This window comes from Passer domesticus, chromosome 1 (genome assembly GCF_036417665.1).
Source record: "Passer domesticus isolate bPasDom1 chromosome 1, bPasDom1.hap1, whole genome shotgun sequence".
Lineage (NCBI taxonomy): Eukaryota > Metazoa > Chordata > Aves > Passeriformes > Passeridae > Passer > Passer domesticus.
Genome location: NC_087474.1, coordinates 12,856,326 through 12,882,750, shown reverse-complemented (window position 1 = coordinate 12,882,750; position 26,425 = coordinate 12,856,326). Strand labels below are relative to the sequence as shown.

Genomic DNA, 26,425 nt, shown 5'->3' with positions numbered 1-26,425 from the left:
CTGACTTCATCTTGCCGAACAAAATGTATCTTGTGACACTTTCTTCAGAAAAGGTGAACTTATAAAATTATTTGTTTTGGCTCTATTCTTCTTTTCTTAAACAAGCTTGCTTTGATCCTCCTATATAAAATTTCTAGTAGAGTAAAATATCATTTCCATGTAAACACAGCACACACTTATATACTGAACTTGAAGTCCTAAGAAGAGACTAAAACTCTAGTTCAAATATAACTTGAAAAGGACACCACAGGTGCCAGAGAGAGCAGTAGGGTCTGGACATGGCATCAGCAACTGGGAATTTGGGAGGCTGGAACCCAGCATTTCCACTGACACCACTTCTAGAGACTTTCCTTCTGCTTCCCTGACCTGCCCTTGTCACACCTCCCTTCCACACATACTTATTAAGGGAATTATTATTACATGCTTGCACAGTATTCTGCACCCTAAAGGTGCTACTTAGCACCTTTATTTGAGCCTTATGTTGAGTTCTAATTTTTCATGTCCTGTTTTATTTCTATTATTAATGACCCATGAGTGTATTTCAGTAATTAAGGCAGGAGTGGATCACAGGTGTCTGAATGCATGTACATTGTCTAAAAGTATTCAAAAGTCCCCAAGAAGAGCAACAACTGCAAAAGCCAATGAGCACAGAGGAGGAATTAATGCCCCTAAAAATGCCTCATTTTAATATTTTTCAACTACATCAATAAGACAGAGGTGAATTTAGTGCAAGTCATTAAGCAATGCCAAATGCAATTTACTATATTCTAGAATACTTAACAAATAAGATTTCTGGAATGACAGCTGATCCTTAAAAGAATGTAACCGTCTTCTGACCCTCAATGTTATTAAAATTCCATTTATTAATCCTGTCTTATTGGCCCTTTGTTTTCATAACATTTTCATCAAGGATTAGAGAGATATTGTGAGGCTGAAAAAGCTTACATTTTCTTCTGTGATTCAGAACAGCTGTCATTCTTGTTTGGATAACCCTTCATCCATATTCTTAGTTTTACCCTTTGTGCCTTCCAGCAAAATCATACAATGCACCTTCGTTTTACAAGTCTTCCTTCATCCATTAGCAACAGGAAATTATAGCAACAATCTAATTCTGTTGCTATTTACTTTTTTTTACAAATAGAATACATTAGATACTAAAGCACAACACTGATCTAACTCTTTGAAGTGCCATTGTATCTGAAGACCTTTACAGTTTCTCATACACACACTTAAAACTTTTTTGAGTGTGATCAATTCTACAATACCTAATCCTTGTTTTCTTTACTGTTACTTAATTTACAAAGAAGTGTATGAATAGCAAGACACACTGCAGAAGTCAGTGTAAAAACATCTGCAGTTTTCAAATGGGTTTTAAGTTTATTTCATAGGATTTTGCTCACATTCAGCTAAAAATACTCCCTCAGAAATAAGCTATTATGTGCAGGCTTGAGGACTATTCTATTTAAATGTCTCAGATTCTCAGCTTTTACAAAAGACAAATGGACTTTTCATGGACCCAGATTACGGGTATGACTTGTCCATAAGAAGAACTGTAACATCAAAAAAAAGTAAATAAGAATGAAAAAATTACATTTTCATACAAACATTAAAACGGAGCTTAAAATACAGAACTCAGTTCCTAGATAGAAATAAAGATGAAATAAACTAGTCCAAAGCAAAGAAGAAGCTGACAGGTGCATATCAGCCAGCAGGTGCTATTGCTGTTATATTAAGATATTGCTGACATATTCATAACAGGCTCAAGAGACAAGAAAACTAAGAAAATTCTAGTACTTCACACCATTTGTGGTAATTATCCAGCTTCAAGAAGTCGTAGCATACAGAGGTGTGCTTTTATTTTGCTATTACTATAGATAATTACAGGACTTGTAAATTAAATCTTAGATCTGCATTACTTGTACTAACTAAGCAATAAACAGTATTTCTTTGCCAGGAACTTAGGCAAGTCAATAATGGAACTCAATGCATTTCTCATTAAGGCTCTTATGTTAAAATGTGTTAAAGTAATTGAAGAGTCAACCCAAGACTCACAAAACTTATTTTTACTATGGATTAAATACATAAAGTTACTTTCTACACCTTTAAATGTGGAACTGTTACTTTCTGTATATTTAAATTTAGGGCTATTGCAGTACATTGTCTTTGCAAATCATCTAACAATATGAATAGTAGTTCTTCACACATAATGAAGAAATCTTAACTAGCTCTTTTTGCACAAGCACTAACACAGAGGCAAAGCAAAAAGCTTTGACCTCTAAGTAGATTTAAAAGATTAGCACATTATTAGGAAAAGCAAGGAAGTATGCAAAAGTATTGAAATACTCCTAGATATACAATGGAATATAAAAATAAAACTTTTGTTTTATAAACGTTGATATATTTACAGTGAAATTTATAAATTACAATTTCCAATCAGTCTTTCATTTTTCATAAACTCAAGTGTTTAAATTTTGCTAAGTTATTTTTTTACAAAAGCTAGGTCAGCTAGCAATTAAATTAAAGTTAGATCATCAAAATAACATAGCTGTGTACGGTCTAAGTAACATTTCCACAAATATGATTTAACACAAGACAAAACTGCAACCAGAGGTATTTGTATAGACTTCCTCCCTGAAACAGGGACAATTACCAGTTTGAAAATAGTAAATTCCAAATGTGACCAAAAAAAATTAAAATTAGCAGTAGACAGAAATGTAACTAAAGCAAAAGATGCAACCACAGCTCTCTCTTTCTTCCTTCCACTAAACCATGCTCTTACCAGTCTGTTGACTCATTAATTGCAGCTTTAGCCCATCCACCAGTATCAACAGTGCCAAACCCGACATCATCATGGGAACTGGATGATGACTGGTCAGAGAGATGAGGAGGAAGGACTGACAGCCTGTCATCTTCAATAATGACAGTGTCATCCTGGGGCATGTTCACTGTTGGAGACAGCTGATATTTACCTGGACAAAAGGGAGAAAAAAACCCAAAACTAAATAACAGTAGTGTGCAGAGAGTGCCTTGAAAAATATTTCATCACAGATGATAAAAGGTTATGGTGACACTGATAAGAATGACACACTGCAGATAATAAAATTAACTATGTCTCACTTTGTACCTATCTTCCTGTGCAGAGGTCTGAAAAGTGATACTCACCAGTTGTTTCTGTGGCCTACTGCAAGACCACAAGGTTACTGAAGGGTTGAGGTTTGGAAGAGACCTCCCCTCTGGTCCAACCCTTTCCACTCAAGCAGAGACAGCCATGTGCCCAGGACCCCAAACAAATTGCTTCTGCACCACCTCCCTGAGCACTCTGTGCCAGAGCATGGTCACCCTCACACTGAAAAAGTGTTTCCTGATGTTCAGAGGAACCTCCCATGTTTCTGTCTGTGTCCATAGTCTAAGGTCCTGGCTGAGGAGCTGCTCAAAAGCACCTCTCCCAGAAGACAGTATCTCCTCTTGAATCACCTTGTTAACAAAGGATGTGTTCCACAAGGACTAACAGATCAGCCTGGCCTTCATGAAATGAGAAATTATTCAAGTGGTGTTGGGAAGTGGACACATGCAAAATTTGGAGAAAAAAAAATTACCAAATTCTATTATCAACAAATTAAAGTTTTAACACTTTTGATAAAACACTTAAACAAGAACCATCACATGACAGGGACTACATCAAGACTCAGTATGAGTCTGTTCAGTGGTAGACTTCGTCGGGTAAATTTGCAAGAGTACAAGTTAAAAGATGGTATGATCTTACTAAAACAATTTGTAAAACTGTCACATCTCATGAGAAGAAACACACTAGCTTAATCAACCATTAATCTGACAACAAACTGAAAATTATTCTAAAACTATGATGCACCAGTGTAATGTATCACAAAACTTCTATTTCCATATTTTAAACTGCTTCTAAGGACACATCAATTATTTTCACACTTTACTTTCACTGTAGATATGAAAAAAATGTGAACAATTAGGGGAAAATAAAGTTTTCTTCTTTTCTGTAAAGGTTTCAGTTACCATCACTACCTTTGCATGCAATTAATAAACAAAAAAAACAAACAAACAAAACCCTATGTGTAAAGAGGTAGTTAAAATCCTCATTGTACTAGATAATACATACAGTAATCTGTCCAAAGAGGGGAAAACTGGCTTCAAAGGGATCATTAAAGAAGGCTGAAAAAGTGGCTGGAAGGAAAAGGTACTGCATGGTGAACATCTCATCACTGTCAAACTGAAATGAATGTATGCAGTTTGCATAACAGCTGATTCTGCCCAGCAATAGCTCCTTTGATGGACAGGTTAATGTTTAGCCTGGTAATGTACTTCTTTCCAAACATAATGCCTACAAGACTGTTAACTCTGTACTTAATAATGTCTCCAAAGAATTGATTGTGAAAAGGTATAACCTTATGGCACTCGGCAGATTGAACTTCCCATCTGAGAGGCTACAGTAATTCAGGAACACTTTTAACTTTTCACTACCCTTCTTTATTTCTGACAAGGGTGAAGATTGACATTTTAATAGTTGCTTTAGAATTAAGGAGAAAACCCATCTGACATGCCTATGCTTTCCATTGCAGATGAAGCTAAAAACAGGTGAAAGGCTTCACCTCCAGCAGATGGTTGGACTGAACTCAATACATGCTTTGTAGAGAACTAAGCTGAAGTGGACAGAAAATACCCCTGGAGAATTAATTCCACAAGTGTTGTGAGAAACCTTACAAGGAAACATCAAAGAAACTTCAAACCCAGTAATCTTCAGTATATCTGTCTACAAACCTCTTCAAGAAAATAATTTTCCCTTGGGCTGGAAAAGTGGTATTTAGACTCTATGAAATTTAGACTCTGACAACACTTCAAGTCCAGTTTTGCATTTATTAATTCAGCTTCAGTGAGGTAATCTGTAATAACATAAAGTATTTTGGACACTGCACTAAGCAAGGTAAAACAGTCTCCCTTTCAAATGTTTCTCATCTCAGAACAATGATGCTGAAATTTCTTGGACAAGTTACCAATCTAAAGGAGCACAGCCTGAGGACTACACCAAACTATTGGGTAAGAAGGGTTCCCATCTGTCTGTGCAGAAAAAGAAGCCTCAGAGCTTCAGTATCAAATGGCTGGTCTCTTTGTCTATGAGGATTTTCATCCTAGGAAAAATATGCCAAGCAGCATATTTCAAAAAATATTATACACCTTCACACCTATTATACACCTATAATACACCAGAAAATAATTTGTACCTGAATTAAACCACCAACATAGAGCCATATAAAAAAACCCTGATCACAGTACATAGTATGAATAACAGGTTTATTCATGAAGAACTGAACTGCTCCAGGTCCTTTCAAATCTTGAAATTCCCTAAAGTTCAGTTAATATGTTTGCTGGGATAACTTGGCTCCCATACTGACACTGCATTGTCATGGAACTGTTTCTGGCTTGATCCTTGTGCTTTTGCTATTGCTTGCTCTTTAAATGATGGTCTACAAAATCTGTTGAACACTCTCACCGTATGTTCAGAACCCAGTATTACCTTATGAATGACTCATGAGCATGTTGATACTGTGGGATTCAGACCAACAGTACAAAGAATGCCTGGAGAATGACTAACAGCAAAGATTCTCCACTGTATACAGGCCTTGGATTTCAAGAAAGTGCTCAGATCTGTCAGCTATTGTAGAAGAGCACCACATTTTGATGAGATTCCTGGCCAAGGAACTACATTCTGATTGTAAAGGGTTATTTTCATTTCACTGAGACACACACTCTACATCTCTAGCTAAATTTTTGTCAGTAGTGTTTCCTCCTGATGCTACCCTTAAGACAGCAATTATTTATGTAGAGAACAGAGTATTTCCTGTTGTGTAGGAACCATCAAACTTCACAAAGTTCTGGGGGATCCTTCAGGATGAAAAGCAGATTCAGTGCTTGTTATTCTGTGTACCCCCCAAATATATCTTCTGTTTAGTCACCGTTAGCAACAAAACCTGCCGGGTTCATAAAAAAAATATCAGCAACTAGAAGAAGGAGATGAAAGAGGACTTTGTACTAAGCTGTTTGTTGAATAAGAATAATTTATACAGACAGTAGCTATGTATTTGTGTATTGAAAAACTCAGGAGCATAATGCATGATATACAAGAACGGTATGTCAGAAGAAGACTTGAATTTTTAATTATAGAGACAAGCCAACCAGCATAACACAGTTGTTTTACTGAATAACATGCACCCTGGAAATAATAAAACAAATAAATATAAGAGTTCTTACAGCCATCTAATGCTTTAGACCAAATTTATATAAATAAAATATCCCATCTCCTCCAAACCAAAAGTATTCCCTGAATACAGAAAATTGTATATTTTCTCCATGAGAAAATTCCAGTGAAATATTATCAAATGAAAAATCATAAGAAAATCTATAATAGCAATAACCACCTAGAAAAGTAGATTAACATGAGAATCATCAGAAACATGAAAAGATTCACGTAGACTTATTGCAGCAAGCAAACATTATTTTACATAATTTAAATCACATCCTAAAATTGGTATTTTATTCCCACTCTCACAGCAAGACTCTGACAGCCAGTTCTTGATTGTCAGTTATGAAGGAGTAAGGAAATTGTCTTAAATACCTTTTCTGAAATTACATTAATGGTATTTAAAAGAACAAAACACTCTTGAAATCTTTGTTCCAAATTTAAGCAATGACTAAAACAAGCAGGCATTTTCCAGACTTTGAAATTGTTACTTTTGAATAGTTTAACGTAGGAAGGAAGAAAACTCAAACCCATCCAAGAGCAAAAGCTGCAGGAAGACCTATTCCTTCCATGAAAACATACTGTCATCTCCTCACTAAAAAGTACTGAGTACTAAAAGTTTACACAGTTAAATCCATTGAGGGGTAAATCAAAAGATATCAGATGATTCAGAGAGCTCATCAGAGGGGTTCTTGATATGGGGAGAGCACTCAAGGGAAGCAGCACTGCATAAAGCACTCCTTTGGGCTTGTTTTCATGGGCAGGACTGGTGTGGGAAGGTATAGACCTCCAGTGTTCTTCAGCCAGGTTCTTCTTAGGACTAATCCTCAATTTTAGGCCAATTTTCAAGAGAAGAAGAGTCATGTAACACCACACAAACATTCTCAGGAAAATAAAAAAAACCCTGCTTTTTTTCTCGTTACCAATTTCAAAAGACGGGTATTCCACTGCATAAAAGTAACTGAGTTTTTAAAATGTTAACTATTCTGAAACAAGCAACTGTACCTATCTCTCCCAACAGGCAATACCTCTCTGTTGCATGGCACTGCAAGAAAACTTGTATACGAAAGATTATGAATACTGCACTTTTAACTTAGTGATACTGATTAATTCAGAAAAATAGTCTTATTAGAAAACTGACTATTCCCCACAAACTGGGTTTAAACTTCACAGGTCTGTGAAGCTGCTGTGACTGCAGAAGGGAACAGCCCAATCCTGGAAAGACCAGTTTTAGTTACACATTCTTAGATCACATTTACTATGAGGTCAGGCACAATTTGATTTTCCACTAACGTGCTTCCACTAAAGATTCAGTGAATTAAAGTCACAACCAACCAATTTTCTACATAGTTTCTGGTTCCTGAAAACAATTCAGAAAAACAATGATTCACAGGAAATCAAAACATTAACTTCAGGTTACAAGAAACCTAGAAAATGAAGGACATGGGTTTTTTTCTATGTACACAATGCAAAGGTATCTAAAATTATTAAGATGTTAACAGCTTTGGAAACACTTTTTTGGTTTTTTGTGGCTTAAACATCAATTACTGGCCACTGCTAAAGGGCTGATGAACTACTAGTTCAATTTGGCATGGCAAGCCTTGTGCTCCTCTGATGCTGAAATAAACTGCATTGCTGACACACATGCACCCAGACTTTGTCAGGGCTCCCTCTCCCATCAATGGACAACATGTTTAAAGTGATAATTTGTTAACGCTTATATGAGCTCTGTGTGCAAATGCTCTGCAGCACTGATGGAAAAAGCAGAAGGCAGTGCTTTGCAAATGTTTTATCTAAAGCCCTGACACAACAAGAACTAGCTCTTTCTATGGGAGAGTAGTGCTAAAGACTTCAAATTATTTTATCACTCCTTAAATTTGTTGACAAACAAATACAATTTTTTCTAAATTTTTCTCTTTAAGAGCATATGACTTTGGGTGACATGGTTTCACACTGTCTTGATTGTCATGTGCACATTTTTCCTTCCAAGCTGCACAAAATGAAATGCAACAGAACAGAATACGACATGTTTTTAATTACTATTGCCCAAATGCACAAAAAAGGGCAAAAGACTTACTGGAAGAAATACCCTAAATAGCAAACTTGCAGATTTTCAGAGAGTTTAACAGCAGTCCTATTTTGCTACTACAAAGAAAATGCAAAATACAAAATATAAAAATTATTTTCAATAGAAAATATGGGTGGGAAAAAAAACAAAACCAAACCCAACCCAAATAAAAAAATATAGGGTGAAAAATATACACAAACTGTTCATTGGAAAAGCCTATATGGTAGGCTAGTTTTATATGGCCAAAAACTAATCTATAGCAATTGAAAACTAAGTTATGCCTCGCTTCATATCAAGTTTATAGCAGCATGCTCCAATATATTCTGTGTACCTAATACACTAAAAAAAAGTCCTAGATTTAATAGCCATGTCTTCTTTTTAAAACTCGCAACCCAAGCGAGCAATCGTCACGTCTTCTGTCAGGTGTTATTTTCATCAAGCTGCTTTTTGTGTTTAAACTTGAAAATCCTTTCAAACTAATCCCATCCTAGTCAGTAAATCCAACCACTCCTGTGGCAAGGCAAGTCTTTATTACCTAGCTCTGTACATCAGAAGTTGAATTGCTGCAAAGCAAGCACTAATAACCTCATTATCCACTGGGACCATGCAGATGGCAGGGTACAGAATCTACACAAGGGATGCTTATAATTAGTTATGAGGTTTTAAAATTGGTGTCCTACAAAGCACACATTCAAATAAATTAATAAGTCCCTAATAAGCGTAAATGGACGCAAGTTTGCCTTATTTATTTTTGTATTTTAGTAGGAGTGAAACAGAGGAGAAGGAATATTGAATAAAAATTATGAATTCCCATGAGTCACAGACTTTGATGTAACATGGAGCCTAGACCGACCAATAATTTATTGTCCCAAACCAGACATTGAAAGACCATGTTCAATGCTACTATTATTCATTCTATGACCTGCCACAAGATGCAAAATTCACTTTAGAATCCCACCTTACCTTCTTCCTCACATTAACTATCCAGAAGACTTGCGCAGAAGAATTTTAAGGCACGTTTTAAGTTGGTCAGTGCAACCTCCATGCTCACAATTCCCACATAACACATTAATCACCCTTCAATGAATCACAGAGAGAAATAAAAGATGCCCTGCTTAGCAGGGCTTGACTCACCCATTATCCTGCCCAATGCCACGTTCTTTGTGGGTGACTCGCTGAGACCCTCGATCCCACTGTAGAGGGAGTGGGAAATCCTCCGCTCTCGGTCATCCAGCAGAGTCTCTATGGGCAGCTCTGGCCCGGAGGGGCTCCCAGGTGATTCCAACTGCAAAGAGAGGGGAAAATTAGTGCCTGGGGTCCCCTTAACCACATGGGGGAACTGTAACAAATTGCCTAAGGCCTAGACCTTTCTGAGCACCAAATGAGCTAGAACTTCTCATCCTGGACAGCGATAATTTGCAATGACAGCTCTGCCTAATGACCAACTTTCTAACCCCTTTACACTGCACCCCCTATGGTGCCCTGTCAAATTTCAAATCCTTCAGCAGAAAATTGGTGAAAAAAACCCATTACATTTTGGTATCTCTTTGTTGGATAATTTCTTAAACAGACAGTTGGGCTGTTTCCAATACCATCAGCAGACAGCTGGGCCATCTTCTGCACAGTGACAGCTGAACACAACAAGGCCCTTGTCAGGAGCATGGAACAGGAACTCTTATTTGGAATGGTGCTGCTGCTGCCACAGTGGTGCAACTTGCTCTCAAATGAAATCATCACACTCCAAAGTTTTGTAGTTAGGAACAAAAGAAAAAAACACAAAAGTTGTCAGACTTCACCGTAATTTTATTTTTAAATTGAGTTCTTTGCTCTGTCTCTCCTGACTGAAGAGTAAAGAGATCTTACATGCTTCATGCAGCCTCGAAGCTCCTCTCATCTCTTGCTGCAGCATCCAGGCAGAGACACAAAAGCAGAACTGGGAATACCTGGGGTACCCTCCACCCCAGCCCTCAAACCCCTGGAGCTGCCAGACCCCTGCCTACCACAACTGAGGCCAAACTCTCCAGGGCATCACAAGACAGATGAAGTATGTGGTGGAAGTGATGGACACAGCCTGCTTGGCCATGTGCACAGGAAAGAGAAAGGCTGCATATACAGCCTCCTGCCCACCCCAGCTGCTCTCCTTCAGAAGATTGCCTGAGTATTTTCCCAGCCTCTCAGTATCTTCCTACAATGGCCTCTCAGATTTTTCAAGAGGACAGGAAAAAGTCAAGTTCTCTTTGGTGAGTCCAAGAGAATCAGACCTCAGGGGAACACAGAACCCAAGAGAGGCAAAGAAAATAATTTGGTATCATCTACCTGGATTTAGCAACCCAATCAGCCACAGCTCTGCTGTCAGCACAGCCCCTGGGAATGAGAAGAATGAGTATCTGTGCATTCACAGGTCACTGTGGATGCCCAGTGTAGTAGGGCCCAGTTGCTTCCTGCAGAGATAAGAGACTCCGCACACCATAGCCCAATCCTCACACCATCCAGCCTTCCTGCTGCCCCTAAAGCTCTTGGTTCACCTGGGCTCCAGCACCCTGCTGTCCTCTGAATAATGCTACCAAGGTGCTTTTCCAAGACCATTAAACCAAGACACCGGAACATTTTGAGCTGAATTTAACTCTATTAAAAAGAAAACAACTATTAAAAAATAGATGTATTTTGCAGAAAAGTAGTATGAACTCAGATATCAAAACATTAGCTCTTCTAACCAACACGCCTCTTCATATTGAAGTATATAGTTAAATCTTAAAAACACAAACCTTTGTCCTTCCACAAACCCCACAGCATTTATTTCATACATATTGAAATACAACAGGGTCCAGATACTCAGAGATATTGAGCATGCTGAAAATTATTTGAAGCCACTGGAAATGCTTATTCCAAGTACTGACTGATCTCCAAACAAGCACAAGAGGAGTAGTTCATAGTTTCAGGAATTACAATAACAAGCAACATGCTGGTTGTTTTTTCTTTTTGAAACAGCTGCCCATTATTAATCACTCCACCCGCACTCCCCAGACAACTAAGAAATGCATGCTATGAAAAAGTTTTAAAAATCTGCTTCAAGGGCTATAAAGCCCTGGGCTTTCTCCCCAGCAGAGGCTTTGAAGTGAGCCCAATGGACGGATGACTTCTGACACGCGGGCGCTGGCGCGGCGCCCGGGGCACGGGGGCGGAGGGTTGGAAACGTCGCGTTACGGTCAAGGAGACCGCGATCAGGAGGTCGCATACTCTGTAAAAATTATTATTTCTGTTCAAAGCCATCATCTGTTTAATATAAATGAGATATTTAATGAAGTTCCAAACTGTAGACTTATCTCTCCCAGTTTGATAAGCACCAGGGAGATTTACTGCATCGGAGGGTCAACACAATTACAATTGGAGGCACGTTGAGCTGCAGGAGAATAATAAACTTGCAGTGCAAGTGAATTAGACTCAATAAGGTTTAAATTGTGAAATGAGGATTTGTTTTATTAGTTTTTTTAAATTGCAGATTACAACTGACAGCTTTACTGAAAAATAAATTAAACAATATTTGTAGACTCTGTTATAAAGGAATCTAAGGCACATTTGAAAAGAAATGTTAACTTCTGAAATACTTGACAAAAAAAAGAGTGTAGCAACATTAGACTGCTTGAGAGCTTAAACTTGCATGATAAAGGTACTAAATTATGAACTACCCTTTATTTCACTGCCTTTAAATAAGGTGTGAAAATATCAAAGTGCTTTGGGATTTATTCTCCCAGTGCTATACTGATGACTCTATGTAACAAGTGTCCAGCTTTTAGTGAGCCATATCACACAGCCCTTCGTGTGACAAGCCATCAACTTTCAGACTCATTTGTAGAAAGGTCTCAAGAGATTTTCAGAAAGACACTGACAAGAAGATGGTTCAGAAGCAAAGAAATATATAGAAATTCATTCCTGGTAATACAGTAAAGTACAGGGTAAATAAAAGAAATAGCAGGAGTGTTGCATTTATATGGCCATGTTTTGTAAAGTGAATCACATATTTTATACTTTCCATGAGTAAAACTTTATCAATTTCTAATTAGCATCTCAAAAGATGAGTTTAAACAAAGGCATTGACAGCCAGCTACACAAACATTTTACAAAAGATACAATGCCTCTTATAAAACATCAAAAATTAGACAACTGGGTGTCACAAAAAAACCCAAAATGCCTTTTCCTTCCATTGTTAACAGAAAGTCTGTGCAAGAAAAGAAACATAGAATTTGGAAACTGTGCTGTGGGCAAGACAAACAGTCCAACAGTCAAAAGCAAGACTGCAATTCAAATAGACTTGTTCTTTGTGATGGATTTCTAATAAAGAGCTGGAATTACACATTCTAGCTCCTTCTCTTAGCCATTCTCAGTGCTATCTGGTATAATTTGATTTGATTGACTGATAAAGAGTGGGTAACATAAACAAAGTTGTACAAATTGCTAGCTTCATTAAAGGCTTGGCAAGGAAAGAAATCCATGTGGCAACTGGCCCCCTATCAACAGCTGCTGGAGCACCCCTTGGTGTGCCAGTTCAGAGTCACAGACCAACTGAGGGTGGATGAAACCACTGGAGATTACCTAATCCAACCACTTGCCCAAAGCAATGTCTGCAAGAGCAGGTTGCACAGTGCCCTGCCCAGTTGGGTTTTGAATCTCTCCAAGATCAGAAACTCCTCAGCCTCTCAGGGCAAGTTGTGCCAGTGTTGACCTCTAAGAAGGATTTTTCTTTCTGTGTAAAGAAATTTCTTCTATTTTGGTTTGTGCCTGTTGCTTCTTGTCCTGACATTGGGCAGCCCTGAGAAGAGTCTGGATCAGTAATCTTTATTACTTCTTTATTACTTCCATCAGGTATTTATAGACACTGCCTGGTAAAGATCCCCTGATCTTTCTTCTCTCTAGACTGAAAAGACAGAGTTCCCTCTCTGGATCCTAGCACTGATCTTTACTAAATTATCATATTCCTAAATATGTAATAAAACCTCCCATGCTACAGATTGCCTGTAGCTCGTTTTCTATCCATTCTCTTAAATTAAAAAAGCAAGACTAAAATTTTTTTAAATAAAAAAAGGCACTACCCTGACCCTTTGTCATTCAGATAAAAACCAGCTGTTTGCTAAAGTACTGTCTGTACCAGCTAGCCCAGCTGCTGCTTATCTAGATGATAAAAGGACAAATAATGCAGTCCCTTTTACTTAAACACCACCATCCATCCTATTTGAAGTTATGTACATACATATGAAAAAGGTTTATGCACAAGAAGAGTGCCAAAATATTCAAAGCATAAACAAACTCTTTTTTTTTTAAATGAAACAAGAATCAGACCCCCTTTTTTCTACAGAAAATAAATTGTCCAAATATAGGAATGCAAGCGTTATGGGTGTTAAAGAAGTTCGAACACAAATTTGCTATATATGACACTGCATCCAGGATGCTGAAGCTCTTTCTGTCACACGGAATTATTCTCCAGGCTTTCTTTTATCCATCTTATCTACTGTGGTTAAGATGCTCAAAATACTACAGCTTCGTTTTCCAACATTTAAAATCCTACTAGTCTATATCAAGGCATCAATATCAAAGGCATTAAAGAAACTAAGTTTTCATAGGACTGGACTAAATTTTAATTTTCTGGGTTGAAAACTGGCTAAAGAATTGGACACAAAGATTGATCTTCAGGATGGAGAAGAGTTGTAGATTCCCCTAGGAATCAGAGCTGGGAATAGCTTAAGTTGATAAACAGCTTTATCAATGAGTTGAAGATGGGAATGAACAGGGAAATCAGTGTGTTTGGAGAAGATGCTAAAGACTTTTTGACAGTTAAATTCCAAAAGGTCATCACAAGACTAATCTAGTGAGAAAGAAAAAACAAACCTGTCACCTACACTTCAATGTAGGTAACTCGGCAATGCATGCAGGGGAAAATGATGCTGAATATTTTATACTTGCACACACACTGGAAAAGAAAAGATGCTTGCTTGTTTCTTTTATAATGAAACCACTCATTTGCAAAGTCTCACTGATCTATCAGTCAATTTATTTCATGAATGATGAGGTCCTAATACAATCTGGAATCAGGACTCTGCTTCACAGATGCTCATTTTCAAAGGGAGAAAAAAAAGGAACAGATATGCATGGAGAATTTGGGGATCTGCAAATAATTTGCAAAGCTTCATTTCAGGCAGGTTTGGCAAAATATTCATCCTGTCAAAAAAAAAAAAAAGGGAGGTCTAAACAAGAAAAAACCCTTGAAATTTCTCATTTTGAGGAAAATGGTGACACTCTCTCACTTAATGGCAGACAAGTGCTGCCTGCCTGTGACATGAACAGAGTGCAGATGAGCAATCTGTGTCTCTACACTGTCCAGGTAGCAGGACTGAAAAGCACAGGATTCCAAAAGTAACAATTACCTTTATTTTCTTGAATCAGCACACAGAGCCACCAGCTGCAGGGACGTGCCTGGCAGCTGTGCCTGAGTGCTGAGCACGTTCTGGCAATGCAGCCGCCAGCTGTTTGCCCATAAAGGCTAATCACAACAGTATCACTAATTAACAGAACACCGCACAAGAACTCCATTTCTCCTTAAATCTGAGCAATTAAAAAAATTTCAACTCTGAGATAAAGATCTAAAAAGCTGATGGCTCCTCTTCTGAAAAATGAGGTGTTAAAAACTGGACATATATGAATATCAAGTCAATATTATTGTTATTCTCTCAATTTTTCCCACTGTTTTCACAGCTTTGGAAATGTGTCTTAAAGAGTCTCTCCATGCTTATGTAGGAAACTTGATGAGTTAACAAGCAAGGCTTAAAGCTGAAAACACAGAACAGAACAGAATGTTTAACTTTTTTAAATGGGGGGCAAGGGAACCTCAGATATAGCCAAATCCCAAATTAAATGTTTTTGTTACACTAATCTAACAGTGTCCATCAAATATTCAGTGTGTGATTTTGTCTGGAGTGGCAGAGATATTAAACACAGTTTTGCAAGGTTTGTAGTAGCGCAGCTAGCAGAATTCTACATTACTGTACTCTGTACAGACATAATGCAAACAGGAGAAAAACTCAGATGCACAGCTTTGGCTTAGAGTTCATTCATAACTAACACTCCATGCTTATATCAATATTTACTACAAGACAATTCACTTGAAACCTAGATAGATTACACACTATCTTCTGGTGAGTCAATGAAAATTCTTCCTACAGGCAAATCTTCAGCAAAACCACAGCAGCACAAAATCTCTCTTTACCTTCTGGGAAGTTTGTGGTCTCTTTTGACTCTGCAGTTATGGAAGGGCTGATGATATAAATTATCTCCTCCCTGCCTCTCTGAAGTCAAGATAATACTCTTATGGTGTTTATGTACATTTACATTATTACTACAATTGCTCTGAAGGCTTAGTTTACAACATGAGAACTTGTGAAGCTGTTTGAGAATAATGATGGCATGGGAAAGGAGTATCCGAGGTCACTTCACCAAGTTTTGAAATTGTTTCATGTTCAAGAAGCCAAAGAAAACTCTCTGACAAAGACTCTGCAGCAGATCAGAAGCAACTGTTCTGCTTCCCTCAACCCAGGACAGCAGAGGTTCTGTCACTCACTTCTAGACAGCAAACAAAATACAAAAAGTACACAAACATCCTAGTCTAAACTGAAACATGCAGAAACAACAATCTGCAGAATCATGCTGCAAATTAATTCTCCCTCCTCAGCAATTCTGAGGACTGATTATGAAAATTGGCATTGAAACCAAAAGAACCGTTTCATACCACTAACTGCCTTAAAAATCCAATTCAAATTCAGTTTTACCAAAGAAAGAAGCAGACTCTCTGGTCTATCTCAAAGGAAGTCAGTTTGACTTTGCAAATGCAAAACAATTGCTGGACTTGAAGACAGGGGAAAAAAGAATTCTTTTTTTTTTTTGTTCTTTTTGCTGTTATTTTGTTGTGGGATTTTTTTTATCATCCAGAGATCAACTGCATTTATCATCCAGATGATTAGCACAGTTATTTCTGCATTGGCATTATCACCCCCTGCACGGATTTCCCTTTTGAGACACCTGTGGGTGCTCCATGGTGTGGCAGGGAATCAGCCAGGACCTGACCTCACAGGACTGATCATACACTGGAACAGAGCAGAGTGAACACTGTTCTTGGTGACACACAAAAGTGAATAGTACCAAACCAGTCCCACTTAACTGTAGTTCAGACTAACAAGAAACAAAGCTATGTTTTTGTCTACAAAGTGGACACATACAATGCTGAATCAACAAAGGAAAGAAGTCAGTTGAACAGGATATTTTTATCTGCTGGTTTTTTATGGTGACTCCTTTGAAGAACAAAAAGAGGGAGAAGAGCATAGAAAACACTGAGAAATACTTTTTCAAAAGTTGAACATTACTTTTTATATTTAATTAAACCAGTAATCCCCCCTTTCTGAGGAGCTGGGGGTGTTTAGCCTGGAGTAAAGAGAAGGCTAAGGAAAGAGACCTTTTTGCTCTCTATAGCTGCCTAAAAGGAGAATTTAGACAGGTGGGGATTAGTCCCTTCTCCCAGGTAAAAAGGGACAGGACAAGAGGAAACAGTCACCAGCTGTTCCAGGGAAGATTTAGACTGGATATTAGGTAAAGTATTTCATGAAAAGTATAGTCAAGCTTTGGAACAGGGTGCCCATGGGAGTGGCTGAGTCATCCCTGCAGGTCTTTATAACATGTATAGATGTGGCATTTGGCTATATGGTTTAGGGGTGGACTTGGCAATGCTGGGTTAATGGTTGGAGTCAATAATCTTTAATCTAAATGATTCTGTGCTTCTAGAGTGATAAAAGGTGGGAGTTATTAAGATAAGGGTGTGCCCTTTTTTTATGCTTTTGCTTCTAATCTGGAAGCTTCTGAATTTGCTGCCAGTCAAATGTCATTTCCTTTTGTGTTCTAACACTAAAAATCTGTCCAGTGGTTGTTACTGGAATGTTCCAAGGGGAAAATTTGTATACCAGCAGATCTAAGCAATATGTGTTGCTAAATTAAGCATAATATAGCCAAGACAAGGCCAGCCACTGAGGCAATGCTGTCTCCAGCCAGTTCTCAGCCCCACAGCCACTGCTGAGGGACTGAGCTGACTGAATACCATACTCATATATGGTACTCCTGCAACATTCAGAAATAACATTATCACAGCTTATCAGTGTTACATCAGCTTAATAATATCTAAAGCTAAAATTGGTCACATTCTTGAAAGAGGATATAAGGTTTAATTGCAAAATACCAAGAAAAAAAGCTCTTTGCTTTTCATTTCATTGAAGTCTGGGAATTGCAAGACTTCCAGAAAAGTGACTTCTTGCATATTGCCAGCTCAGCAGGTAAACAGCTTTATATCCATGCAAGCCATCCTTTCATCATATTAAAATATGCAAACAGTATTGACATCATATTTCCTTTGGATAAGTGTGATAAAAGCAGTAATTCCTAGGAAAAATTACTTAGAAAAATTACTTTGTAGAGATGATTACTACAGCAATAGTGGCTTATCAATGCTTTCCTAATCATTATAGCTCATCTTGCCAGCTTCTTTAGGAGTTAGGAAAATGCACAAAAAACTGTAAAGGAGGCCCAGAAAGAGAGGGCCTATCCTGCCCTTGTGCAGGTACATTTCAATTATCTAAATCTGTTTCCATGATCAGTTCTTTTATCCTGAAGGACATATATTGCAGTCAGCTGTGCTGTTTTTGGCACCTGATTTCTGCAAAATAAATCATACTAAATGTCAAGCATATATAGAGGACCAAGCTACTCTTGAATGAGTAAAAATTGTGCTGGATTTAAGGAGAAATGTCTTTGTTTTATCACTGCTGGATTACCTCCCTTGTGTTTACAAACACTGTCTGGATTAATTCAGTCCAGAAGACTTTCACTAGGAGAAAAGGGATCATCTTTTACATCCTTTTAGGGAAAAAAAAAATCACTAAACACAGAAATAGTCTAAAATATTACACCCTTTTTATGTAGTAACATGTAGTAGCACCTACAAATTGAAAATTGGTTAAAAATAAGGAACAGTCTCCAAAGGAAGGTTTAAAATGGCCTAGATAAGGACAACACCACATACAAAAAGGTCAGAATTCCTTCAACACTAAGCAAGACGCTGTGCATCCAAGCTGGCTTTCCATCAGTGTGCATATATAAACATGCATGTGTACAAAAACTTTGTATAAGCAGTTAATCAAGAGGAGCTTAACACTTTCAAAAAGCCTACTGTCTTTTTCAGACATGATTTTATAATACACTATGGAGTGATTTTTTCTGAAGGTTAGATTTATGCATTAAAAAGTAAACCATTCTTTTTTTCCCCTAGGCAGGAGCAGTGATACTAAAACCAATTTGTGCACATCGTTTTTGAAGCATGATGATCAAGAAATAACATTCCTGATAAGACCTCACTGTATTAGCAAGAATGAAAGAATTTACTTTTAGATTTCTAAAGAAGAGATGCTTTTCTGACATGCCATTCAGCTGTATCCTATTTAACTCAGTCCTTTCTCCAATTTGTTCTGAAGTCTAATTCAGTCCTCCCCAATATCTACAGTCCTTCTCATCATATGTCCATATATTCCTAGTATATAGCATTACTTACATTAAATAGAAGATAAACTATTAGAAATCATTAATATATTTCAAAACATCGACACATTAATATTGTACTAGAGAAGACTAAAATTGCAAATCATCAGAAGAATCACCACTTCACCCTGAATTCAGTAGTTCAACCTCCCCTACAATTAAGGCCAAGACAAAGTTTTGTAGAATCTATACATTAATCTTTAGTTTACATAAAATATAATAATGAAATATAAGAGCTCTACTCTTAATTTAAAAAATTGGAAGTGACAAAGAAACAAGTCAGTTAACACAAAGTCTATAAATGAAAGATCTAATAGACCTCCATAAAAAACTCCGCTGAACAAAAATCACATAAACAGTGAGATCCAATTACAAAATCAATATTGTTTTATTCAGTGTTTCCTGTTTTTCATTGACAAAAATACTCGAAAGAAAAACTTTATTGATCAGTAATAACGTTAGCATGTCTAACACTGAAATTCAGATAATCCTGTAGTTCTCTCTTTCTTTAGCTTCTCAGATATTATTTTTCAGGTCCCAGAGGAAACATGACATCTCCTGTAAACACAAATACCTCAGAAGTGAAAATTGCCAATCCCAACATCAAAAGCTTATTACCTCATTGCATTTACTTATTCGCCTCGCCACAATGAGCTGAATCATTCCTCGTTTGTTTCCTTCAGTGGACATGGACCTTCTTAAGGTTTCCATAGCATCTTGATTTGTTTTGCCCAGTAATGATTCTCCATTAACTGCTATTAGTTGATCATTCACTCGAAGCCTGCCATCCTGGAAAAGTAAAAATTATAGACAGTTACATAAAACACACACAAAGGACACAAAGGAAGCTTTGTCTACTGGAGAGAATTTAAAAAAAAAACAAATCAAAAGAAAAATATTCAACCAACTATACTTAGTCCTAAGGGTTTATGGCAAAATGAACACTGCAATAATAGCTTCCCTAGCAGCCACTATATAGGAAATGTCTATTTCAATTACAGATGTGCACTGAAAGCTATTATCATAATCTGTTTGCTCAAACAGCATACTAATGGAACTGTACCAGAGATGGCTCATTCCTTCCTGAACCTGTTAGGGCTGTTTAAACCTGGGACGTGCAAACATGTGAGTAGAAATCTAAATGTTACCTCTGATGGTATAATTGGTGAACACTAGAGAGCTCATTCTTCTTCGATCTATGGATATTTTCAAAATAACTGATTATGGAAAACCGAGGAAGACCAAAGTACACAGATATTCCCTCTTACCTTGGATGCTGCTCCACCGTTAATAATGGACTTGACGAAGATTCCTAAATCGGCGTGGTTCTCTTTGGACCGGTTACCTTTGACACTCACGCCAAGCCCAGCTGACCCAGAGTCATTCAGTGGAACTTCAAAAGTGAGGAATTCCCTGGTGCCATCAGGTGTGAGGACAAGCTCCTCTTCTTCTGCTTTCTGTTGGGGAGATTAGCATGGGATTATAGAATAGCATTTCTCTGGGAATTCTCTTCCCCCTACAGCTATTAGCATTCAAAACTCTCTGCTTTTTACTACAATGCCACAATATTTTCTACAGTAATTATGAGAAGAAATGTGCAGAAATAGTGTATTTTCAATCACCTCCAGCTGATGCCTAGGTTCAGAAATATCTTAAATTTGTGTTTAAGTGCTTCTCTCTCTAGTAAAGTAATTGCATCACATGTCATTACTGAATCTGCCATCAATACTAACTCACATGTAAGCTGCTATTTCATTAGCCAAAAGAGAGCTTTATCAGAAATATTTTCCTACTTGCAAACCTACAGAATTTTTAAAGTACCATCATCATCTATGGAGCTTTGCAGTCTTAGGGAGAAACTAAGTGCAAGAAAATTAAATTCAAAAATTACTTGTTCACCTCACTTTACTTAAAATGATCTGTGTTAGGAAAAAACAGAAAACTACACAGCTGAGATCTGCAAAAGCACATCTCTCTGATGTTGCCAGAGGCTTGTCGTCAAATCCAGCTCTGAGTGCCAAGTTTCCTGTTTTTCCCAGCTCTGCCCTTCACTTCTGTCCTCTTACCCACCTCTCTGGATCTTGGTTGTCCTCAACACCCAGTTTTAGCCTGGCTGGGAAAATCCCAGCTTTTTAAGCACCCTGAATTACAGTCACAGGCCTGCCACAGCTGCCAGCAAGGAGCTGCTCAGTGACACCTTTCCATGCATCCAAAAGCCATACAAGCACAGCTGACTGGCCTCATGCTTCACCTCCGGCCAAATTCAGGAAACAGGCTGGGAGCAGAGGCCTTGCAGTGTCCCCACAGAGCAGTGACACTCATGGGGCAGCAGCATGAGCACAACACCCAGGAAGGAAAGTGGCCGTGCCCTGAGGGCAGTGCTCATGTCCAAGAGACTTCTGCCAAAGGGAGGAATGGGTTGGACAGGCTGCTCACCAGCCCTATCTCTTACAGTAGATGCTGCTCACTTGTTTCTGATCCACTTTTGGATCTAACAAAGTGGTTATAGCCATCTTTTAACTTTATCAATTAACAAAAAAAGTCATGCCCTTAAAGGCATGATTCTTTGCTAGTGAACCCTGTGCTAGGGGTTTTTTTTCACCCACATGAAGGAGAAAGAGAGAACAGCAGAAGGTGCACACTAATGTCCAGCATCAGGAGTTCTTCTCTGGAAGAATTAATCTGGCCAAATTTTCATAATCTTAGCAGCATGTCACCTCTGTTTCTGACACTGATTTTATATTATCTTTTCCCACATCACTGATCTATTTGCAAAGCTCACTCATATGAGTGAGAACACATATGAGAAATTAACGTGTGCCTGCTGAGCTGTCCCTGTTTCTTAAGACTTGAGGAAATGCAAACGCAGCCTATGGCAAAGATAGATGTGAAAGCCATGTGGAGTACAGCAGACTGAGATGATCAATTTGGGCACAAGCATGCTAGTTGTGTCACCATTGACCTAGAAATGCAGTGCAAAAATGACACATGGGAAGGCAGTCAGACTGCTGAGAGAGCCGCAACAGCTGAGGGAAGAAAAACAGGAGTTGTGTCTTTTCCCACTTGTTAAAAGCGTGAACCTTCATGTGCTCATCAGCCCTTCCCTTTGCACTAGACTCTTTTTGCTCATAACTAAGCACAGTGGTTCAGCAAAAAAACCCAAAAAACCCCCCAAAACAATGAAAAAAATTAATACTCCCTATCAATGTGCCACAGCTAGGCTGGCTTGCTTGTGAATCTCACTATTAAAACACATCTCTTGGCCACACGAAACAGCATGACCAAAGCTAGCTGTGAGGAATGGAAAAGTGTATTGTGGCCATTGAAAAACACTCTATTTAAAAAGATGTTTCCCAAATTATGGGAAAATTACCACCTTAATTTTCCTGCTTGGCTCACAGAAGCACTAGCTCCAGCATACATTTGAATCCACATTTTGTCAAATGGCTGCAGAATAAAACAATCTGAAACAGATGTGTGTTACCTTATACTTTCTGTAACACTGATCACTTTCATATTCCTTAATAACTAGTAGTAGGAATAAAGCTTGTGAACCAGAAGAGAGATAAAACCAAGGTAGGATGTGTGGCTTATCCAAGAAAGCAGATATGCTTACTGAATTTTTATTTACTACTGTTAAAATAAATTTAGAATCAATTGCCCTCTTCCTCCAGTATTTTCTAATCTTCAAACAATCCACGAAAACTTCAGGCAAAGCATTCTCCCAGGCCTGTCAGGTGCCTTTCTATATGACAAAGGGTCAATTGGAGTGAGCATCTCACAAGCATCCCCAAAGACTTGGCTAATGGCCTCTACCTTATTTCTCCTCAGTGAGACCAAAGAGCTGCATTATCAGCTCAGCACTGTTTTAATGTGAGGCTTATGCTGGCTTGTTTCCTGCAATCTTGAATAAGGAAATAAAGCAATATAAGGCTACAGACACCTGAGTGTGCAGCTGAAACGTGAGGCCAAAACCTGAAACTACTCTGAAGCAGCTGTACAGGAGCGAGCAGATCATGCTTGTGAAAAAATGAGAAACAGCAGCCTCAGCACTGGATCAGGAGTACTGAAAGCATGAGAAAATTGATCAACTCACCCAAGGAAGAAAATTACCACTACTAGGCTATGACTAAATTTCTTTAGGGACTTCATAGGGTATCTACAGTTATTCCCACCTAAGCACACTTGCTTTACCACCATATCTGTGTCTGGAATTTTAGGGACATAAGAAGCTTTTTGCCCTCCAAACTCTGCCTGTCAGTATCATATGCTTGAATGTAAAGTTAAAAAAAAAAAAAAAAAAAAAAGTATAACAAATGTGAAAAATGTGGCTTTCAATAAAAACTGAACTATTAGTTTTCAAGTGCTATGAATATGAAAGTAGCCAACTTAACATTTGTGCCACACCATGGTATCAAAGAAAGTCTTACTATGTATGATAGATTGAACGTAACTTCATAATACCAGTCTTGGAGCAGTACCATTTAGTGACAATGAACCTCTAAGCATGTCACAAAGGAGCCAGTCACAGAGAAATGAGCAGGAAGATTTTCAGCCTGCTACTATAATATTTTGAATCAAAGTTGTAAAGATGAAAACAAAACAAAGAAGCCCCAGCAAAAATCTCAAATGGCTGAATCCTTTGTTCTCCAAAATCCTTTAGAGTACAGAAACATTACATGTACAGCAACTCTCCCCAATCAATATAAAACCAGCTATTATAAAGAGTAAAATTTGCACTAAAATTGTGTTGAACATTAAGTATTTAAATGCAACAAATCACAGAAATTCCCTAATATGTCCATGAGACAGCATAAAAATGCACAAAAAATCTAAAATGCAGCATTAAAAATTTTCAGCTGAGAACACAGTCACTTCTTAATTGCAGTAGCTTCCATTTGATCTTGATACTCTCCAAATTAACAGCTTCACTATGTCAATCAAACACCTCAACACTATTTTCATGATTAGTTGATCTGTAGGAGAAATTTATTCCGTCATATATTTTGACAGGCCAGCAGTAAACATGCAAGCAAAATTATGTACTGTGAACCCTGAACAACAAAATTCAACTCCCTTAAGATTTTTCACACACTATGTCCAAAACAATTAACAGCAGAACAATATTCTGTTCAGACAGAGGCTGCTGAGGAAAAGGTCATGTGAAATGACTTCAGCTGGATGAATGAAGCTGCTCAAGTATGTAATTTATAATAAAAATTTGATTGGTGATAAAATACGTAGGTGACTTTTTTGGCTTCAAAATCATATTTAGCATCAATTTGTGCTGAACAACATTTGAGATAAGTTTTTCACTTTTTATATATAACATAAATATATTGTAAATTTAAAGATAAACTTCCTGACTAGAACAAACTTACAGCAGTGTTTTGATATATCAGAAATTTTAAAAGCCATAAGATAAACAAGGGGGGGAATTGTTTTTCTCTTCCACATAACATTATCCTCTACGTAAGATCTGATCATAAAATCAGATTTAATTTTATAAACAACATTAAAATAGACTTCAACAGTTAGAGAGCCATTAGTTTTCTCATCATACTAGTAATAGCCTCTAGTCCTCTTTATCCTTTTATCACAGAATTACAGAATATGTTGAATTGGAAGGAACCCTGTAAGATCATTAAGTCCAAGACCTGGCCCTGTACAGGACACCCCAAGAGTCACACTCTGTGCCTGAGAGCATTGTCCAAGTGCTTCTGGAACTCTGTCAGGCTGGTGCTGTGACCACTGCCCTGGAGCCTGTTCCAACCCAACCACCCTCTGGGTGAAGAACCTTTTCTGATATCCAGCCTAAACCTCCCCAGACACAACTTCAGGCCATTTCCTCAAGTCCTGTCACAGATCACTAGAGAGAAGAGAACAGTGCCTGCCCCTCCTCTTCCCCTCAGGAGGATGCTGAAGATCACAATGAGGTCTCCTCTTCTCCAGGCTGAACAGACCAAGCGACCTCAGCTGCTCCTCACACAGCTTCCCCTCAAGGCCCTTCACCATCCTCATTGCTCTCCTCTGGACACTCTCTAATAGCTTCAGAACTTTCTTGTCCTGCAGGGTCCAAAACTTCACACAATTCCTAAGGTGAGGCCACACCAATGAGGAGCAGAGTGGAACAATCGCCTCTCTTGACCAGCTGGGGGTTCATATTTTACACACTATTGTTTGGGACTTCCTCCCTTAGCAGGACCTCATCAGGGCTCAGCTGGTGAGAAAGCAGCATGAGATGGGTGAAAACAGAAACTGAACAGTAAAGAAAACCTTCCTCCCACCTAACGGGGGAAGCAATTTTCAGTCAAGCTAGGACAGGTTTCCTAAGTGACTCGATGCTGCTACAAGGCTGGCAGCATTCTCTCCAGTGAAGTTCATTCTCTTGCAAGCTTAGACCTGCTGCATTCTCAGCAGTTATTCACTCACTGAAACTTGTCTGCAGGTTACTTCGTGACTGTGTGAACAAAAATGTGTTCCTGTTCCCTTTCACAGAGCAATCACTAAAGCTCTGCATCTCCAGTTATATATATGAACACATGTGCATGAAAACTTTTACAAGGCTCGTGAATGAACACATAAATGCATGTACACATACAACACACCCTTATATGTGTATATATATACACCACGACCATGACATTTACATGATTAATTAACTATAGCACAAACACTACCTAACAACTTAAGTGACCCCATTCACTATTCAATTTACCTGTCTCAAGTTCTGTTGTGGGCAGCCTTCTAACATTTCAGCTCTGTTAGCCACTGTTTAAATACTGTTTTAAACTATCAACCTTTTGTCTCACAAATGTGTATTCTCTCTTTACAATTTACCCAGATGGAAAACCTCAAATTCTCAAAAGATGAGTTTGGTGGATGTGAGAGCTCTCTAGGAAGTGTAGGTTGCAAAACTACTGGAAATTTCCAAATCCCAAATTTAGTCACTGGGTTTCAATAACAAGGAATTCCTACCTAACAGCTTTTTCCAAGGTATTTTGAGTCTTTGAAAGATTTTAATACAGCATCCATTATTTAATTATTTCTGATAAGGTACCCACAATACTAAGGAATCATGAGTCCTATAGTTTGGGAAACCAATAAAACTTGTCTCTGTATTATTGTAATAAAATAGAATGTAGCAGGATATATCAAGAGAGGAGATTTCACTTAGCTATTGTGCAAAGACATTCTTAACATCAGGGGTGACTCAAACTGTTTTGACCTTCAAGTTGAGTGGGTGACACTGCTGTCTTATCAGGCCACCCTCTAAACTGAGGTACATAAAAAATGATGACTCTCTCATCCTATGCCATCACATGTACAAATGTAGAACACATGAAGCAGCTCTAAGAAAACAAAACCGCTTCTTTGGTCAGCCACTGCTTTGTGGAGGGTGACGTTCAGTACTTCTGAAAATGTAATGTATGGAGGTACTGAAAACAGAGCCATGTAGGTGGCCTGAAACA

At 38.1% G+C, this 26,425-nt stretch overlaps 1 protein-coding gene across 15 annotated transcripts in view; it reads right to left on the bottom strand.

Annotated features, from left to right (window-relative positions):
* PARD3 (par-3 family cell polarity regulator) overlaps positions 1-26,425 on the bottom strand; it is a 441,795-nt gene that overhangs the window by 154,730 nt on the left and 260,640 nt on the right. For all 15 annotated transcript variants that reach the window (XM_064395692.1, XM_064396060.1, XM_064395762.1 and 12 more), the window contains 4 exons: positions 20,222-20,410; positions 19,572-19,742; positions 9,468-9,618; positions 2,780-2,969 (listed from right to left, as the gene is read on the bottom strand). In XM_064395692.1, the coding sequence (XP_064251762.1) occupies positions 2,780-2,969; positions 9,468-9,618; positions 19,572-19,742; positions 20,222-20,410 (701 nt within the window). The remainder of the gene's footprint in view (positions 1-2,779; positions 2,970-9,467; positions 9,619-19,571; positions 19,743-20,221; positions 20,411-26,425) is intronic.